Source organism: Pteropus medius, unplaced genomic scaffold, assembly GCF_902729225.1.
Source record: "Pteropus medius unplaced genomic scaffold, Ma_sr-lr_union100, whole genome shotgun sequence".
Taxonomy (NCBI): domain Eukaryota; kingdom Metazoa; phylum Chordata; class Mammalia; order Chiroptera; family Pteropodidae; genus Pteropus; species Pteropus medius.
In genome coordinates, this window is record NW_024346771.1 from 1,100,777 (window position 1) to 1,120,777 (window position 20,001).

At 44.1% G+C, this 20,001-nt stretch overlaps 1 protein-coding gene across 1 annotated transcript; it reads left to right on the plus strand.

Moving 5' to 3' along the window:
- Nucleotides 1–759: 759 nt before the first annotated feature.
- On the plus strand, nucleotides 760–3,647 carry CHST2 (carbohydrate sulfotransferase 2). The gene is made up of 2 exons (XM_039876496.1): nucleotides 760–1,210; nucleotides 1,316–3,647. Exon 2 carries the CDS (start codon nucleotides 1,498–1,500, stop codon nucleotides 3,079–3,081), a length of 1,584 nt encoding a protein of 527 aa, XP_039732430.1. The 5' UTR covers nucleotides 760–1,210; nucleotides 1,316–1,497; the 3' UTR covers nucleotides 3,082–3,647.
- Nucleotides 3,648–20,001: the final 16,354 nt, after the last annotated feature.

The following is a 20,001-nucleotide window of genomic DNA, read 5'->3' on the forward strand; positions in this document are numbered from 1 at the left end:
GAGGAGCAGAGTGGGCGGCCGCTGGGAGATTTCTGTCCAAACTTTATCACCAACTCTTTCCAAAAGCAAAAACGTGAGCCTGAGCCTGGCACCGGCACGCAGAATCCAAGTTTCCCAGAGCTCCAGACGCGCGAGCGCTCCAAACCCCGCGTGCGCGCTCCAGCGCTTTGCGCACGGATTGCTACCGCTTCCGCTGCGCAGATGGCTGCCCAAGCAGCGTCGCTATAAACCCAGCGCCGCTATAAACCCGACCCCGAATCTCCAGCCCCCAAGGCAGCGACGGCGGTAGGAGATGGGCGTTTCGAGGGGGGCGGGCGCGGGACGGGGTGGAGGAGGAGGGCAGCGCGGTGAAGGGGAGGAGCCGCAGCGACAGACGGCGGCGCGCACCAACCCGGCGCCGCCTGGCAGAAGCCGCGCAGAGGCTGGCCCGAGCGCGTTGCAGCGGCAAGGCGTAGGGGGAGTCGGGTAGCAGCATCCTCCCGGGCTCCGCTTTCGTGCGGCGGCGGCGGCGGCAGTGGCAGTAGCGGCGGCGGGGGCTTCCTCTGCCCCAATACCTCGTTGGGCAGAGCCGCTGGTGCCGGGGGCGCGGCGGGCAAGGGTGCTCTGCGGCCTCGGGCTCCTTTGCCGAGAGCCGTGTGTACCAGATCCTTCCGGGCCAGTCAGAGGCTGTGGAGCGGCGGGGACAGCTGGCAATGCCCGCCCAGGCATCCTCTGAGTGATGGAAGAAGCGGCTGCTGCCGCCGCCACCGCTGCAGGGTCGCGCTGCGCCCCATCCACCGCCGCCAGAGAAATGGGAAGATTCGGGGCACAGAGGCCGAGAACGAGAGAGGCGGAGCCGCTTTGCCAGGAGCTGGGTCCCGTATAAGGCCCCCCCCACCCCCCCTCCTCCGGAGGGCTTCGTCCTCTGGAGCGAGGAAGGAAGCTGCGGTCCCGAGAAGGCGGAGGAGACGCAGCTGGAGCCGAACACACGGGGCTCAGCCCAGCGCGAAGCAGAGCTGCGGGCCCGGCGAAAGTTTCCCTTTCCGAGCCGCAGGGCTCCCGTTGCCCGGAAACTCTGTTCAGGGCTTGGGCTGCCGAGTCCCGCGGCCCTCTCGGAGGCACGGGGACCCCCAGCGGAAGACAGCGCTCGAGAAATCGAGGAACGAGTAATAGCAGGACAGAGCGCCGGGCCAGAATCCCGGGCAGCGCCAGGTCGCGCCCGCGGCTCCAGGTGAGCTGGGGAGCCAGGCAGACCAGATGGTGGGCGTTACTTGGGCGGAGGAGGCGGCTGGGAGGAGTATTGGGGCGCATCGGCTTACTCCGCTTACCCTCGCAGGTTCTTCTCGGAGCTGCTGCCATGGGAGAGCCAGCTCTCGGCGCAGGGGACCAGACGCCGCTGTTGCCGCGCCCTCCTCGGAGCCGCGGCCCGAGTCCCCGCGCCCGAAGCCGGCCTGCTGCGTCCCCCTCCAGGGCTGCAGGGCCGCCGCCGCCGCGCCGCCGGCCCGGGCTGTGTCTGTGATGAGCCGCAGCCCGCTGCGAGCCCTGTCCCCGGGCGCACCCCCCCGGTTGATCCCTGCCGCGCCTGCCGCCGCGGCGCGCGCCCTGCTCCCGCCGTGGCCCCGGCGCCCGGGCCGCCGCTGGCCCGCGTCCCCGCTCGGAATGAAGGTGTTCCGCAGGAAGGCGCTGGTGCTGTGCGCGGGCTATGCACTCCTGCTCGTGCTCACCATGCTCAACCTCCTGGACTATAAGTGGCACAAGGAGCCGCTACAGCAGTGCAGCCCCGACGGGCCCCTGGGTGCCGCAGCAGGGGCGGCCGGGGGCGGCTGGGGACGCCCGGGGCCTCCTCCAGCAGTGTCGCGCCGCGCACACACCCGCTTGGATCCCCGCACCCCGTACCGCCCTCCCGCCGCAGCCGTAGGGGCGGCTCCGGCAGCCGCCGCAGGGGCCGCGGCCCCTTCCGGCAATAGCACTCGGGGCACCCGCGGCGCGGAAGACAAGAGGCAGTTGGTGTACGTGTTTACCACGTGGCGCTCAGGCTCGTCCTTCTTTGGCGAGCTCTTCAACCAGAACCCCGAGGTGTTCTTCCTCTATGAGCCAGTATGGCACGTGTGGCAAAAACTGTACCCAGGGGACGCCGTTTCCCTGCAAGGAGCAGCGAGGGACATGCTGAGTGCTCTCTATCGCTGCGACCTTTCTGTTTTCCAGCTGTACAGCCCCGCTGGCAGCGGGGGGCGCAACCTCACCACTCTAGGCATTTTTGGCGCTGCCACCAACAAGGTGGTGTGCTCCTCTCCACTCTGTTCTGCCTACCGCAAGGAAGTTGTGGGGTTGGTGGACGATCGCGTGTGCAAGAAGTGCCCACCACAGCGCCTGGCGCGCTTCGAGGAGGAGTGCCGCAAGTACCGCACACTAGTCATCAAAGGCGTGCGTGTGTTCGACGTGGCCGTGCTGGCGCCGCTGCTGCGCGACCCGGCCCTGGACCTCAAGGTCATTCATTTGGTGCGCGATCCCCGTGCTGTGGCCAGCTCACGCATCCGCTCGCGCCATGGTCTCATCCGGGAGAGCCTGCAGGTGGTACGTAGCCGGGACCCGCGAGCCCATCGCATGCCCTTCCTGGAGGCTGCTGGCCACAAACTGGGTGCCAAGAAGGAGGGTGTGGGTGGCCCGGCAGATTACCACGCACTTGGCGCTATGGAGGTCATCTGCAACAGCATGGCCAAGACGCTGCAGACGGCCCTGCAGCCCCCTGACTGGCTGCAAGGCCACTACCTGGTGGTGCGGTACGAGGACTTGGTGGGAGACCCTGTTAAGACGCTACGGAGGGTATACGACTTTGTGGGGCTGCTGGTGAGCCCCGAAATGGAGCAGTTTGCTCTGAACATGACCAGTGGTTCCGGCTCCTCCTCTAAGCCTTTTGTGGTGTCTGCACGCAATGCAACGCAGGCCGCCAACGCCTGGCGGACCGCCCTCACCTTCCAGCAGATCAAACAGGTCGAGGAGTTTTGCTACCAGCCCATGGCCGTGCTGGGCTACGAGCGGGTCAGTAACCCCGAGGAGGTCAAAGACCTCAGCAAGACCCTGCTGCGCAAGCCCCGGCTCTGAGAGGGCTTCGCGGGAGACCTGATTCTATGTGGGAGACACCCATAGGAGGATTATGGTGTATTTAAACAAAAACAGCCCAGACCCAAACTGAGGAAGCCCACATATTCTAGTATAGATGTATAAGTAACCGCACAGGCACTTGCTGTCAGTGTTCTGAGTCATTGAATTTCAAGGAACAGTCACAACACACAAACATCTCAGAAAAGGCAAGACTTGAAAGTTCTGACCAGCTGTCCTCTCCTCTCCCCTGCCTTTTCTCTCTTCCCCTTTCTTCTATGTCTTACCCTCTCCCCTACCTGACTTCCATTTTGAAGTGGGATGTTGATTAAATCAAGATCCAGTAACTCAAATCTTGTTTACAAAGTTTTTTGTGGTATCTGTGAACGTGTAAAAGAGCATTTGCTGTGGGGGTGGGGTAGAGAAAGGGAAAGTGGTCCAGGAGCAAAAAGCCCCATTGGGAATGATAAACCAAGGAGGCATTCATTCTTCTAAAGTAGACTTTTCTGTAAAAAACAAAGGTTACACTGAGTATTAATAAAGAAGATAATAAATAATATTCTTTTTTACATTTGCCTCCATTACTTTGGATTTACCTGTGTTAATCTGTGTAGCTTCAGACAGAATCTGCTTCCTCTCCACAACTCCTTTTTCCCCAATCTGTTTCCTAGAGAGCAGCTTAGATGGGTGGGAGCAGCTTCTGGTTCCTTGATAAGAACCAGGGAGTTATTTTCTCAAATGTAAATCACAGCCTGTCGAGTGTCCAGGAATGGGAACAAATCTTCTAATTCTAAAGGCAAAGCCAAGCCAGGCAGTGGAGGAGAAAGCACTCTAGTTTCCTGTTCCAGTTGGAGCACAGAAAGGACGAAGCAACCCCTTGAAAATCTGAAGGCATTTAGTTTTGATTACTGGGTTAAAACTGGGGAACCTTGAAGCAGAGAGCAATGTTTTGGTCTTGAAGTTAGTTCAGAAAAAAAGCATTTTTTAAAAGTATGTAATTAAAAAATATGATGATTAGAACATTAACCTCAAAAGTTAGTGTGAACATATTGTTGGCAATGGTAGCAACTTCTTTGGTTAAAAAAGTGACCAGTATATGTGTTTGGAGTGTCTTTCTGCTTCTGGTAGTATGTGGAGACATGAAAAGGGAAGTTTTATCTAAAAATTGTAAGGTCACTCATAGGCTTTTCTGTTCTTCGCTTCTCAACCAAATCAGTGCAAAAGAGAATATGCATTTGTAATGGTTTATTTGGGATGCCCATGGGGTATGTTATTTTTCTTTATCATATTTCCTAAAAGTAAAATTGCAAAGAAGGTTTAACATGTTGCAGATAGTATATGGCTTCAGCCATGAGCTTCTTTTAGATATGAAAAGGAATTATAGAAAAGAGGAAAAGAAAATGAATTATGAGCTAGTGCGTTAGATTTTGAGATTTGGTGTTTTTCAGGGAGGAACCCATTGCAACTTTCCTGCAGTGGTAATGGTGTTGCTACTGTCCTGAGCGTATTTGTATGGAGTATTCTGCAAAGTGTATTAGAATAAGTTATGAAGCCTAAATAGGAACAAGAGACAGTATAGTTACATGTTACATTGAGTAGGATTCAAGTTCAATATCGCAATGACTATTATAATGTATTGTGAGATCTCTTCAGGCTCACCTGTTAAATGCTGAGGGTTTTATTTTAAGGAAAGTAGGATAAAAAATCTGTACATGGCAAGTATTTTAACACAAGATGATTGTTAAGTACCATTTTCATTACAATTTGAAATCTAACTACACTGTTAAGAATTCCAAAATAAAGAAGCACAGTTTTAAAAAAGATGTATTTAGCAGTGGATTTTATAATATTCTAGAATAGTTTAGTTTTAATGTACAAAAATAGTTTATAGTATTGTGTTTGTTAAGCCAGATTACAGCAATAAAATGTTGATCATGTTTTCTATGATATTTTCATGGAAGCATCTATGCTGAATTATCTTCAGTGACCGTAGAATATTTGTAATAGCTTTAAATTAAGAATACTTTAAAATTAAATGAACAAAATATTAATGTTGAATGACTATAGATGAAACAGGTTTAAGAGGAAATTAAGACAGCATCATTAAGAAGCAACCACTCTGAATAAAATAACTATTTAAAAACAAATTTCATATGGCATTAGACTCAGCTCTTATCACTTAATCACTGTAAAATTCATGCTCAGTTTCTCAGTGAAGGATATTTAAGCAGTTGAATGTATTCTTCTCAGTATATTGAAGGACTTTGTGTTAAAGTGGAATTACAATGTTTTTGAACCTTGTATTTAAACATATTAGATGGTACATAGAGCCCTTGCAGCCTGCAGAACATTCCTGGCTTCTGCTTAGATAAAAATTTAAGCTAAACACTAACAGTTCTCCCTTACTGTTTTTGAGTGAGATTTTTGCATGTAATTCCCTTGTTTTGTAGCAGCTGAATTCTTCCCACTGTGCCACTCCTGGGCTCTGTAATTTGGAAAGGTGAATTGTTGCTCCTGGAGATTCGTACCTAGTTGCATTCTAGGAAAGTGAGACAGGTGTAGTTCCCAGTAACGGCCAAGATATATCAGTCATTTCAGTGACATTCAGTTTCCATAGATTTGAGAAAGAGAGAAGTATTTTTTGGCATTAATAGGCTTCTGTCAGCCCCTGCTGCAAACAGACCTGTGCCAACAAATCACAGCAGAACCTGTGACCATTTCTGATGCAGCAAAATGTGAAAGAGATCCTTTCACATTTCCCAACTTGGCAATATATCCATCAGGAATATTCTTCAGAGGAAATATTCTTCAGAGCAGGTCATCAGTGATTTTCAGTTTCAAACGTTGCTCAACTGATAGCACACCCGACTTACCCTTTTGACTTTGGAATGCTCTATTTATAAAACGAAGTCTACCCATTGCATTTGGTCAACAAGTATGTGTTTGGAACAAGACAATGGCATGGCTAGGTGCTTGAGTTTCTGGGAGCTCAGTGGCACACAAAGGCCTCATTCAGACTGACCCATGGGTACCTGGCAAGCAGGGACTGGGGTAAGTCCTGTACCCTTCAGTGTCTACCACATAGTACTTGATAAATACTTATTAAATAAGTGAATGAAATATGTAACTATCAAACTTTGAAAGTGCTCAGAAGGGAAAGAGGAAGAATGTTACCTCTTTGAAGAGAGTGCCAGGCTATTCATCAAAGTTTGCCGAAGGAAGTGGGCCTTAAACTCAATTTAGTTGTCGGGAGTGGGCAATCGAAACATCTTCAAGATTTCCAGGGTGACTGTGTCTAGATCAATATTTCCCACTGATGAATTAGAAACAAAAATTCAGAATTTCTGAATGTGGAGGAGTAGAAGTTTCCAAATGAGAAATTTGATTTTTATTGTTTTCCCAATTGCATTAACAAGATAAAGACAAATATCAGAAAATATCTGCAGAACGAATGCTGCCCTGGTGACTAAGGGAGGGCTAGGAAGTTGTTCATTATTTCAGAAGCCATATGATATTTATTTATTGTTTTGAGCTCTGCGAATGTGCAGTCTGAAGTCTGTGAGGTGGATTTCACCCAGGCATAAGAATAGTTACTTTCAGGAGTTTGTGCTATTGTGGATGTTGAAAGAGACAATGGCTGCCTGTTCCCATGCATTCTCTGCCTGGCCATGGCCAGTTCTGTCCAGGATTTCTGTTGCACATAGAGTTGTAGCTGGATTATGCTGTCAGTTTGAAATTAATGTGAATCTGAGGCTGTTACATTAGTATTTTCTGGGTCTTAGCAATGAAATAAAGATCATGTTTGAAACCCAGTCTCTAGAGATGACTTCAGAAAGACCAAGAGGGAAATGAAAAGGTATGTGTTCTGCACAGTCATGAATAAGGATAAGGTATCACTTTACGAACTCCCCCAACTTTCTTCCCTCCCTGCGTACAACATACATGCACACCTGCACATACAATTGAATTTCTGCATTGTTTTGAGGTCTAGAAAAGAGAATGTGTTAATGCCAGCTAACAGGTACGTGGCAGGGGATGCTCTGGAGAGTGAGCGGACAATTATTCTTTCAGAACTTGTGACAGTTCTGTGTCAGGATCCACTGTGGACAGGTAGAAAATGACAATGCAATGTGAAGAGCTTGAGGTGTGTGCTGGGATGTCCTGAGGAAAATGCACAGTTTATAGACCCCCTTTGTCACTCACATCGAGGAGGGCCTTTTCAAATCTCACAGCTGGGAACACAATTTCTTCATATAGTTTCCTTTTTTTCTGGGCATGCCAGCTGCTACTTTTGCAGTTCAGGTACCAGCAGCCACTGAGCTGCTTGGGTTATAGGCTCTGGTACAAGTGTTTAATAATTGAAATTATAGGGCTTGACTTTTATTACATCCGATGCAGTTCTGCACACCTTTAATCAAGTAATGGTAAGGAAATTGTTAAATTCCAAATGACACATTAAGTTTACAGAATAGTAAACTTAATGAACCAGTGTTTGGGGGTGGTATTATTTATAAACTTGAAGGAGACTTGAAGGGGCAGGAGCCTGTCTGTACACTTGTCAGGATGATAAAGGGTGGCCAAGGCCAAAGCTTAACTTTTGGTTGAACCAGTTGTTTGTAATCACATGTCAAAAGTGTTTTTGGACTGCTTAAACTTTCAGGTTTGTGGCAGTCACCCTGCCACAAATGAATGATGGTGAAAATGATCACTGTAACAAAAAGCTACTCAGAACCATTCAGTAATGGCTTCCATCTTGGGTGTAGAGACAGGGCTTGATAGACATTCACCTTGAAACCGTTAGTCTTCAGGACAAGATACATAATTTGTGGAGCTCAGTACAATAAAAAAATGTGGAACTCCTTGTTAAAAAATTATTAAGCATTTCAATTCGGCAGCAGCAGAGAATTAAACCAAGCATGGAGCCCTTCTGAGTGTGGGGCCCACAAACTGCACAAGTTGTATGCCGTGAAGGCATTCCTGCTTCCAGATGCAGACACTGAAATGCCTAATTATAGGAGAGAGTAAATAATGGTGGCCTACAAGCTCCTGCAAAGTGGGTGCAAGGGTATAAGTTATTGTGTGTAACTATAATTAAAGCAAAGACATCCTAGTGAGACAGGTCCGCTTTGTGTGACAATTCTAAGGAGGTGAGTGTGCACAGGACAAATAATCCTTGGTGACGGCAGCAATTGCTTGACAATGTCCTCTGAGTTATCAGTTGGTCTTGATCCTGTTTGAGACAAAGACAGCCTGTGTTGTTGCAGGAATCCATCTCATAAGAACAGGTCAGACATCTTCCATGAGGATATGTCCTCAGCATGTGGATGCTGGCAAATTCTGCTAATGATAATGTTTTCTTCCTTCTGGAACTACTATGGGAACCCCTCTATTTTCTTTGTGTATAATATATAGAATGAGTCTATATATGGAAAAGCAAGAGGTCAAGTAACAATAAACACAAGGAATAAAGGTAAAAGATGTGCTAAGCCAACTGGCATGCCTCCTCATTGTGCTAAATGGAATTGGCTAAGTTTATTTTTATTATAGGTGTGATATGCCCCAGTTCACCATCTCTACCCCTCTCTTGACTCCCATTTCATCTCTACTTTGTGAATTCCTACTCACTATCGAAGACTCTGGATCTTTTTGAAACGTTTATTTACCAGCCCTGCTCCAGGATGCAGAACTGTCTTCCTGTCCCCTACTCCCCCTTACTGCCTTTTGCAGAGATCTACTGGTGGTAGTCACTGCACATTGGGATTTTTTGTTTATCGCCTACTTTTCCTAGGCTGGGTCCTTCAGGCAGAAAGGACTGGGTCCTATTGTGTGTGTATCTCCTCAATACTGATGCAACTTCTTGTCTGTAGATCTTTATTAAGTGAGTGCTAAATAAAAGATGTAGCCCCAAAAGCCAAAGCAGAAGGGATTGAGGGGCGGACACTTTGTAAAAGAGGCTTTAGTGTTAGTTTGCAATAGTCTACTATGTCCTGAACTTTATATATGTGGCAGACAAGCTGAAAAAGAAGGCAAATGCATATGGATGAAAAGGAATAGCAAATTATGCCTGCAGAAGGTCTCATATGTGGTCTTTCCATATCAATGTTTGAAACAGAGAAATAATCAAGCCCCCAAAAGGAAAGTAATGATTGAATTATAGTCAAACAGAAATGATACAATTTTTAAGGGGCCCAGTAGGAAAATGTATTACTGTAACATAGGCTCAGACTGTATCTTTGTTTTTGACATATGGAGCTCACTGTCCTATGATCCTCTTTTAAACTTTTGAGGGACTGGAAAATTTTCAAGAAACAATGTGAAGGTCTAAATATTACACATCCATTTTCAGACGCCCCAGTTACTCTGGTGAACTCTTATTCTCTTTAGGACTGAACTAGTTCCTGGGAAGAATTAAAATATTTGATGTTCTTATATTGGTGCTTGGTATCTTTAGATGAAAAAGAGTATTATGTTATTCCTTTAAAGAAATAGGAATAAAACACATTTTCCTTCTGAAATAATGACATTCACATTTATAGTTTTTAGCCCTGTTATTTAACCAGACCTACTTGCTGGTGAGACCAGTATCTTTCTCAGGACATGAGTGCCAAGTACACTTTATTTAGGTTAAGTCTTAGCTACACATAGTTTTTCATTTATATTTTCACATTTCCCAAGTGACCTCTCGATGTGCTGTGCTCTTTGTAACTTTCTATAACCATTTTAATTTCACTTTCAAATGCCCTAAGTAGCAATAATGGTGATGGGGATAATAACTGTCATACCATCATTTACCCTTTATAGAACATCCGTTATGTGCTAGTCACTGCACAAAGCACTTTATGCGTATGATTCTATTTGATTCTCACAACAAACCTATGGAATATATATCATTATTGTCCCCAGTTTACAGAAGGAAAATATAGGTTTAGATGGGTAATTTTCCTAAGGTCACAGAACTAGTAAGTAATAAAGCTTCTTTCTTTTTGCTTGGCACATCAGAGATCACACTGTTTCCACGTAAAGCACGCCAACAAAAAAGAAAATTGTTTTTTCTCAGGCTAATGCTTTCTGAAAGATGCATTCTGAATATTGAGGCATTATGCTTTCAGCCAAGGAACAGGTGTTATCCATATCTTTAGAGATGCACTTGTTAGTTTTTGCAGTAGAAAGAAAAAGGTAACTGTTGGTGTAAACTTCCTTTTAGAATGACCTTTGCTAAGTAAAGCGTATAATAGGCCATTTTGATGGTGAGAAGAAGCTCTGTGCAAAACCTGAACAGGAAATTCAGGGGTTGGGAGAAAGAGAGTTTGAAAGGATAGAGGGAAGAGGAAAAGAAAGACTAACAAGAGACAAGCAACATCCCAGGGTGCTGACACCGAAGGAGGGGACACCATGGTCATACTCTCTAGAAGAGAAGGTAATGGCCAGTGACGGGAAGAACAATATTAAACTTGAAGTTGTTTTGTTTTACTGAGCTGCAATGTGGTCACCTCTGTGTTGCCCCAAACCTCCAGGCAAGTCTCCTACATGCTTTGCCTGGAGTAAATGGTGCTTTGAAGGCTGAAGGGATCAGAGTAGTGCCAATCAGAATGGCATGGGGTAAAAATCATAGGAGGCAAAAATGCAGGGAGGCAAATTCAGGTTCAGTGGAAGCAGGATCTGGGAGTAAGAGCTGATCTGTGGAGAGATGGCTTTTCCCAGGAGTCCCTGGATGTGTTTGGGAGGGAGAGAAATTTCTCTCTAGCTGCAATGGGGCTTCTAGGCAATCTTATTTAATTTTAAAGGAGATGTGGCTTGAGCATAGTTCAGGAAGTAGGTATGGGATGTCCAGGAGGCTGATATATGACTATAATTCTAAGGCTATGTAGGTAGGAACTCAGTGGATAGGCGGAGACCTAGCAAAGTTAGGAAATATTGACATGTTGTAAAAGCTGATGTGATAGTCAGCTCAGTCATTTACAAGTGTGGAGACTGTAACGTAGAAAGGCTGAAAGATGTGCCCTGTGTCCCTAATTAGAGGAAGAGCACAAACTAGAAATCACAGCTCCTGATTCCCAGTTGGGGCTCTCTGACCTATTCTTCCCCAATGACTTTTTACTTCCTGGCTTCCTCCCAGTCTTGTGTCCACTCCAGTATTTCTCAGTGTCTCTATAGAATGTCTAGGGATCAGAGAGAAGGTGTGCTATTTGGGAATCTGGTCAATCTTTAGTAGGAGGTGAGGTTGAAAACAAAGTTGACATCTGAGTTTCTGGACGGTCTGTATGTGTGATCTATTAGGTGTCAGTCAAGATTCTTTGGTTGCAAAATTGACTCAACTACGTTGAGCAAAACAGGAAATTTAACTGGAATAGATGTGGGGAGCCCACAGAATTGAAGAACAGCTAAAGAGCAAGTTTGGACATTCTGCTTTTCTTCCTTCTTTCTGTCATTCCTTCCTTCCTTCCTTCCTTCCTTCCTTCCTTCCTTCCTTCCTTCCTTCTTCCTTCCTTCCTTCCTTCCTTCCTTCCCTTCCTTCCTTCCTTCCTTCCTTCCTTCCTTCCTTCCTTCCTTCTTTCTCCCTCTTTTTCTCCTTCCCCTCTCTCCTCCCTGTTGCTTTACACATTCAGAATTCAAAGTCCAGAAGGAGGGATTTGCATTGGCTGAGGTTGGATCAGGTGTCTGTTCCTTGGCACCTGAGCAGGGCAACTTGACTGACAGTTCCACCAACCTGCATAATGTGGGGAAATAATTTTTCCACAAGAAAATCAGATGTAATTATCAAAAGTAGGGGGATGGATACCGAGTGACCTTAACCAATAAATATCTTCTATATTCATTTATACACTTTATTATTATTCTCCTGTTACCTTGAATAATTGGGGGATATCTTCTTTAGAGAACACTGCATGTAAGGTGCTTTATTCTGCATTACTATGTTAAAATGTGGGCAAAGATGTGCCTTATTAGTTAATTGGGATGCCATGCTTGTTGGATGTAAGAGAACATTCACTTATTTTGTCTTAAAATATGGATTAATTCATGTAGTGAAGTTCATATAGATTCTGTATTTTGTGATACTTTTTTCAGTTTTTAATAATATTGCCACCTTATTCTTCCACAATGCTTGGTAGTTTACCAAGTATGGCAGATAATGCTGGTTTCTGAGCCACTATCCATTCTCCCCTTCTTTCTTACTCCCAGAACCTTACTTTTGTTCAAAGAGGCATTATGCTCAGCTAAATATATTTTCCAGTCTGCCTTGTAGGTAAGAATGATCATGTGACAGCCAATGAGATGTATATGGAAGTCTGCTGGGGAATTTTAGGTTAAGTGTTATGTTTCTGATATAGAGAGAGCTTTTTCTTGCCTCATTTGTTTCCTCTTATCCTCCCCCTTCCCCTCTCTCCTGACTTTCTATTTGTCTGTCTGTCTTTTCTGCAGATTGAGTCTGGAAAATGGGGCCTCTATGTTGTGACTGAGAGGCAGCCATGAGGGTAAAAGCCACTTGCAGAAAGACAGAAGCCAGGGATAATGATGACGTTAAGAAGCCACCACATCAGCAGTGGACCATCAGGTTTTAGAATGCCTGTGGTGTGGGAAAAGTAAACATCTAATTCTTTAAGCTGTTGCTGTCAATTTTTGTTATAGCCAAACATGATCCTAATAAATACACTAGTATTCTCATTAATATTTTATTAGATCATTTGAAATTTGCTACCTTTAGACAGAAGTAGGATTATGATCTGCCTTTTATAGGAGAAGAACTGATACTCAGAGAAGCTAAGTGGCTTGTTCAAGTTCTCAAAGTATAGTGTCAGTTTTGATATCTAAATTAGTACTCTTTCCACTCAACCAGTGGTTCTCAATGGGGCACGAACTGTCTCTGCAATCTGTTTGGGGGAGAGGTTTGGGGGTCAGCTTTGGAAAACTGGGTGTGTATGCATGTGTGTATGTGTACATGTATGTGTATGTATATGCGTATGTATTTATATGGTTTGGCAGAATAGAATATAGAACGTGTGGTCAGGAATTCTTGAAACCTGTGTTTCTGAGATGGTGCAGTTGTCACTGGTCAAGGGCTAAGATAGTTTTGTTGGATTGGAAGATGTTAAGCAGGTAAAAGGCTAGATGTCAGATGGGTTCCCAACATAAATACTGAAGTCATGGATAGTGGTGGAATGGACCATGGTGGAGAGGAGGTTATTGATTTGGGTTCTCAAATCTTGCAGTTGTCTCTGCTTTTTGAAGACAACACTGTCTTCTCCTACAGCTTGTTTGGTCTCTTTATGTCCTAAAGCACACACTAGCTCATTATTGCATCTGTATGTTCATGCCTGTGAAAGATTCAATTCCAGTTCACACCAGTGTCTCCTTTCTTCGAGCACAAATTAGTACCCAGCTGTACAATATTTTGTATTAGCTTCAAAATATTTGATGTATGTCAATCTGGTCTATATTCCAATTTAACTCTATCTTCTCAGGAACAATTAAACTACACTTTTCACTTCTTATCTCTTGCACAGAAAGTAGTGAATGAAATAGGAGTGCCTGAATTACAACATGGCTAAGGAGAAGGTGTGGCTCCCAAGAAACCAGACTAGGCACTGTGTGTACTTTGCCTGTGGCTGGTGAGATGCGCGCGCACGCGCGCGCGCACACACACACACACACACACACACACACACACATTATTTATCAGGTACCACTGTTTTTCTCTATGTTGTCATTGCCTGCTGCACATGCTTCTCTGTAGTGGTGACTGTGGGCTCTTGCTGCCCAGCATCTAACCTCTCATTTTCTTTTGAGAATTCATGCCTCCTGCTTTCTTGGTACATGTAGTTCTGCTGGAGCTAATGCCAACCTAAACTCTAGAGTTTTCCATGCTGGAAATCTGACTTCCCAAGACACAGTGATTAGTTAAGTGCTGAGCGCATGACTCAATTACAGTCAATGAGATGGAAACTTGAGGTTTTTGCTGAGACTTCTGGGATAGGCACTCTTATTAAGAGTGCAAGACATACAGACTGTCATCCACAATGCTTCCAGGAGAAGGGAGCCAAACCACAGGAAGCAGAGCCAAAAGAAAGAAAGAAACCAGCTACCGGTGGAGAGAGAAACAGTACTGGTGATCTCATTTTAGCCTTGCTTCAAAATGGACCTGAAGTCACCTTATCTGGCTTTGCAATTACAGGAGCCATTTACATTTCCTTTGTGCTTGAGCCACTTTGGATGGGCTTTTCCTCCTTGTTATACAGAGAATCCAAATAAATGCTGAATTTACCCAGTGTGTTGTAAGCTGTCTCTCTAATTACATGGCAAGCTCCTTGTCTTATCTGTGCATTTGCAGCAGAAGGCACAGTGCCTGGCACCTGTCAAGATTCCAAATTACATTTATCTAATTGTGAATGGAATGGTCTTGAGCTTACTTTACAGTGTTCCTACTCAAAGTAGGGGGCTCAGACCAGCTGCCTCAGCCCCTCACTATCCTGCCAGATCAGAACTTGCATTTTAATAAGGATCCTCAGGTGATCTACATGCACAAGAGATTCGTGCAGACCTATAGACGACTTTATTTTGCAAACATCCAGCCTAGAGTGGTTCTACACAAGGAATACCACCTCAGGTCAGTAATTCTGGCTGTATTTCAGGACTCTTTCAGTGGGCATCTTACTCACAGGGTTCCATAAATGTATAGATAAATATGCTCAGAAAAACAGGAGTGGCATCTGCAGCTGGTTCAGTCCCACAGAGTGAAGGATATGAACGACCCCTATGGCTTCACCATAGGTGCCTGGATCTCTCCCTGGCACTACATTCTGGCAGCTTACCAAAAGAATGGAACATTTGTTTACTTATGAATATGTTAACAACTTACTAGATTTTTCTTGATTTTGGGAACCTGGACAAGGCTAATTGAAACCTGAATTCTGTCACAGTCTAGGGAATACTACATATTAAAATAAATTCTGGGCTTCCATCCTGCAGCATTTTAGCCATGTGGCTGACTCCAGAATTTGATTTTTGGAGTCCTTTTGAGCATGCATTATTAGGAGGACTAAAAAAGCATTGTACAAATAACAGAAAAAATGACAAATATTCTCATTTCTTAGCTTTTTTTCAGGTGATGAGAAAGTTTGCCAGACCCCCGAAAATTATATGTTAGCTATAAATGGCAATGTAGATTTTGTTCTTCTTTTTTTCCCCCCTCTTTAATTCCTCTCCCCATGCCCCCGCCTGCCTACTTCCACCCCTGACTTATGGATCTTGTCGTTTTCCCCTTAAAACTGGATCTCTGAAGGCAGGGCATCTCCTCTCAAATGCTCTTGGTGTGCGCCGTGGGCCTGGTGCACCCTGGGTATGGTCTGTGACTCCAGCTGGGGTGCGAACCCAGGACCTTCTGCATATAAAGCGCATGTGCTAACCACTAAACTATGGAGCCACCTCGATCTTGTTCTTTTTTTCTGACTTCTTCTCACTCATATAGTGAGAATATATTTTTATTGTAAGAGTTTTACACCCCACCATAAATGAATTTTGAATGAATTTATAAAGACAGAGCCTCATCTAAAGATCATAAATGCATGTTTTATACATGTGTGCAGGTAACATAAATGATTTGTATAACTTTCGAATAAAGCAAGACAGAAAGTATGAGTCATTTCTTTTCTGTTACTTAAGAATTTGTTTGTTACGAGATTTCAAGCTGAGGGCAGGAGAGGAAAACACAAGTTCCTTCTTGTTGTGGTTTGCTCTCCCAGAAGTGGGAATAATGACTGACTCAGCATTGTCCCTATGGGGACGTGGTCCTGGCATTTCAGTTTGGCAGTTGCTCTTCCAGGCTTTTCAAACCACCTGAAATAATTTCAGACCTTTGGCCATCATTTCTTTCATCCTCCAGTCTACAATTATGAGTCACTTGTAGATCAGTTTTCTGGGTTGCAGAAATGTTATGATTCTTGATAATAATATTAGAGGACTTTCAGGAGCTCCTAATTGCTTATAGATTGTTACCTTACCACTCTGATGAATATATCCCAGTGTGATAACTTGCATCTTAATATTCAGCATGTTACTCATTCTTTGTTTGTAGCAGGTAAAGTACCTTCATTTACACAAGTTTTGATAGCCAGCTAGGTTTAGAACTTCAGTAAATGGTAGAGAGCAAAGCCACCACAGACTAAACAAGACACATTGTGGAACACACTCAACTCACCTGGAGGAGCATTCATTGGGCAAGAATTCTCTATGCCTGGCCACACTGCGCAGGCCTCAGAGTGTGCGGGGGAAAATCAGAGCATGGCAATAGATGATTATCTATACATTATATCCCTTTCTCTAATCTCATCTATCTATCTATCTATCTATCTATCTATCTATCTATCTATCATCTATCTATCTATCTCTATATATCTATCATCTATCAATCATCTATCTAATCTATCACCTGTCATCTATCTATATCTATGCTTGTGTGTACGTGTATATTTTTAAGGAAGATATTTCATGGGCAAATAGAATTTTACATATCAGCGATGAGCAAGGTGGGTAAACATCCCACCATGGGCTTGAGTACACCTAACAGCCAGACAGCTGATGTAGATAACACCTCCTTCCTCCAGGAGAGGTAGCAGCCCTTTCAGATTTATTAAACTGGTGGTTGGTTCACTTTTCAAAAGCAACTTTATATTTGCAATGGTTAGAAAAAATCCTCCTTCCTTTTACCTCTAGAGGATGATAAGTTGCTGACTTTCATTGACTGCACTGTTCCAGCCACTGTGATGTGCATATTTTTAATCCACACAGTAGTTCTCTAGGGTAGCCACCACACATATCCTTGTTTATAGATGGAGCTCAAAGAGGTAAATTGCCCAAGGTCACACAGTTAGTAATGGCTAGAGCTAGCAGTTTCAGCCCAGAGCCCAAGCTTTTACCATGAAACTCCTTTTTCCTGTTAAAAGAGTTCATAGCTGTTCTCATTTTAGCTTGAAATGGCTACTTTCTGTAAAGTTAAAAATCTAGAATAGGTCTGATTATTTGCCACAAAAAGGAGAACATCACACAATTCCTTCTTCAAATGTAGATAAATGTAGGTATTTTGAATCAAATGAACAGTTTCAATGGAAATGTCCTATCTGAGTGCAGGAGGAAAGAGACTATTTCTGTTTTGGTGCCATTCAGAATTAGTTGACATGGAATGTTTTCTTAAGCAGAAGTTTAAGCAGGGGACCTCAGTGACCCCATTGTTAATAAAGACACACATTTAAAACTTAGTCATACATAGATATTGGTGTTTTAGAGATTGGGTCATCAAGGCACTATGAAGGTATCCTGTGATGTTCAGAGTAAATTAAAAAAAAAAATCCCTAAACCTGTATCTTCTACAGTGTAATGTACTTAAAAATAAAGATAAAAACATTGAGTGTGTTTGACAACAATTACTATTTCATGTCATAGTTGTGTTCACTGACAAAGATGATGGCTACAGAGCACAGATCTGATTTTCCAGAAAGTCCACGCAAATCACTCTGGCCTATTCAACACCCAGTAAGAGGCAAAAGTCAGATTTTTTTTGACTAAAGATGGAGTTATTAGCTGATTGCATCACAGACTAGTATGGGCCAAGGATCCAGAATGATCTATGGGCTTATTAACTTCCTCTTGGGTTCCACTTAACTTTCCCTGAGTATACAAAGAAAACATTGTATCTTTGGCTTCCTTTTCTAGGTGATGGTCTCTGATGAGAAGACACTGTCATTTACCAGCAGCAAACTATTCTGAACCCTATTTTTTACTGACTTTACATAGTTGGCAAGAAAATTAAATGAGATGATACCTAGTATAGCTCAACACTTAGAGTGCTTGGTGGTCTAATATTGCAAGAACTCTTTCCTCTTCAAACAAACAAAAACAAACCCTCAGTCCACAAACTTATGTTTTAAGCTCTGATTTGGGAGTAAGGGAAGCGGCATGGCATTAAGGGAAGAAAAGAGGGTTAGACAGGAATTCTAACCCAGTAATCAAGTGAGCATTAGGATTATGTTTAAAATTAAGTTTCCTTTAGTAGAACATTCTTAGTAAATGGTAACATCTCTTAATTCTTCCATCTGAGCTTGATATTTTTCTCTCTTCCCCTTTGTTGAGACTTTGGCAAGCAAAACAGTTTGAAATCATATCATTCACCCCGCCCTCCTTCCTCAAACAAACAAAAACAAGCCCTGGATTCACAAACACACATTTAAGACTCTGATTTGAAACTCATGGAAATGGTATTCAGCAAGGACATTTAGTGTTTTGGTTGAAATGCTCTTTCTCCTTGGCTCACTCACTTTTGCCTACAGCTCAAAGGGCACCAAAGGAATTAATATGGAAAAAAAAATCAAAGGCTTTTAACATTAAACAGCCTTTTCATGTTCATAAGCCATCTGTACTGTGAGTTCAACCAGAAGAGTCCTGATGTTGCCACCGCAGCTTTCCTTACCCAGGATGCAAGCATGTGTTGTCTTGAGTTCAGACTCAGCCCCCAGTTTGGCTGATTTCACTGAGGGGGTCATTGTTGATGGGTTTCTGTTGTCCTCCAGCTCAGCCAGAGGTAAACATAAGTCAAGAGTAGGACAAGCATTTCCAGGGTCCTGTGGGGCCTACAGTGTCTGGATTCTTTTTCTCTTGAGCAATGAGTCTGATTTTACTGAAGCCTTCTCTACTACCTGTCTGCGTCCAGGGTAAAGTGGCCTTATTTATAAGAATATTCTTCCACTGGGCAAAGGAACAGTAGCTTGGAAATTTAATATAAATTCTCAAAAGTATATACTTAATAATTTGGCAGAAATTTAAAGACCTATCATGTGCAAGGGACACAGACACATATTCTCTTTCCTCTTGGAGCATACACTGTAGTAGGAAAAACAGACTAATAAATAGTTTAGATGTAGTGTGATAAGTGCCGCTGTATGTCATATTTAGGGAAGGAGGACTTGCATGGAGAGGGGAGCTAATTCCTCCGGGGTGGTGGTGAGGTGCTCAAGAAGGCTTCAAAGAGGGAGTGATGTCTCTCTAGGGGTCTGGAAGGTGATATAGGAATTCCCTTAGGGTTGGGTTTGAGACCTTAGGGCACCAGGCAGAGGGAGCAAAAGCCTGAAGAAGTGCAGAAAGGCTGGCATATAGAATGGGACTGATGAGGCTGGAGAGATTGGCAGGACTGCTGGTAGCTTCTTAATAGCATTATCCTCTTCATCTATAATAATAGAACCACCAAATTTTAGTGAGGCATGTGGCTGCCTAGAATAAAGACTATGTTTCCAAGCCTCCCTTGCGACTGGATGTGGCCAGTGAGAAGGAAACAGAAGTGATGTGTACATCTTCATGGCAGTGCCCTAAAGAGTGTGTCTTTCCTCCCTGCCTTTCCTGCTTCCTATGAGCTGGAATGTGGATGAAGCCATGAACCCTCTGAGGATGGCCCTGCCCCAGGAGAGCATCTGGGTCCTACTACTGGAGGCATCCTTCAGTAATAGCCTGCTTATGCTCAGATGATTATGTAAAAGAAAAATAAACCTCTGTCTTATTTAAGTTACTGGTAATTTGGGTCTCTGTTACAACAGCTATATTTTTGTTCAAAATAATTTAAGACATAAACTGGGGCCAGATATTTCTTCCATTTCAATAGCATGCTTATTGAACGCCTGCTGTGTAGAGAAACTGTGTGAAGTGTTGGGGTTACAGGGGTGACCAAGCTGGACAGAGTGCCCACTCCCATGGAACTAGACTCCAGTGAGGCAGTTTTTAGGGCTTTGTAAGCAAAAGAATAATAATGAAGATGATGAAGAAGATGATGCTTAGAGCAGCCAACATTTATCAAGAGCTTTCTCTGTGTCAGACACAATGCTAAATACTTTTCATACAATTCTCACAGAAGTCCTATGACTTAACTGCTATTAGGGTCTCATTCTA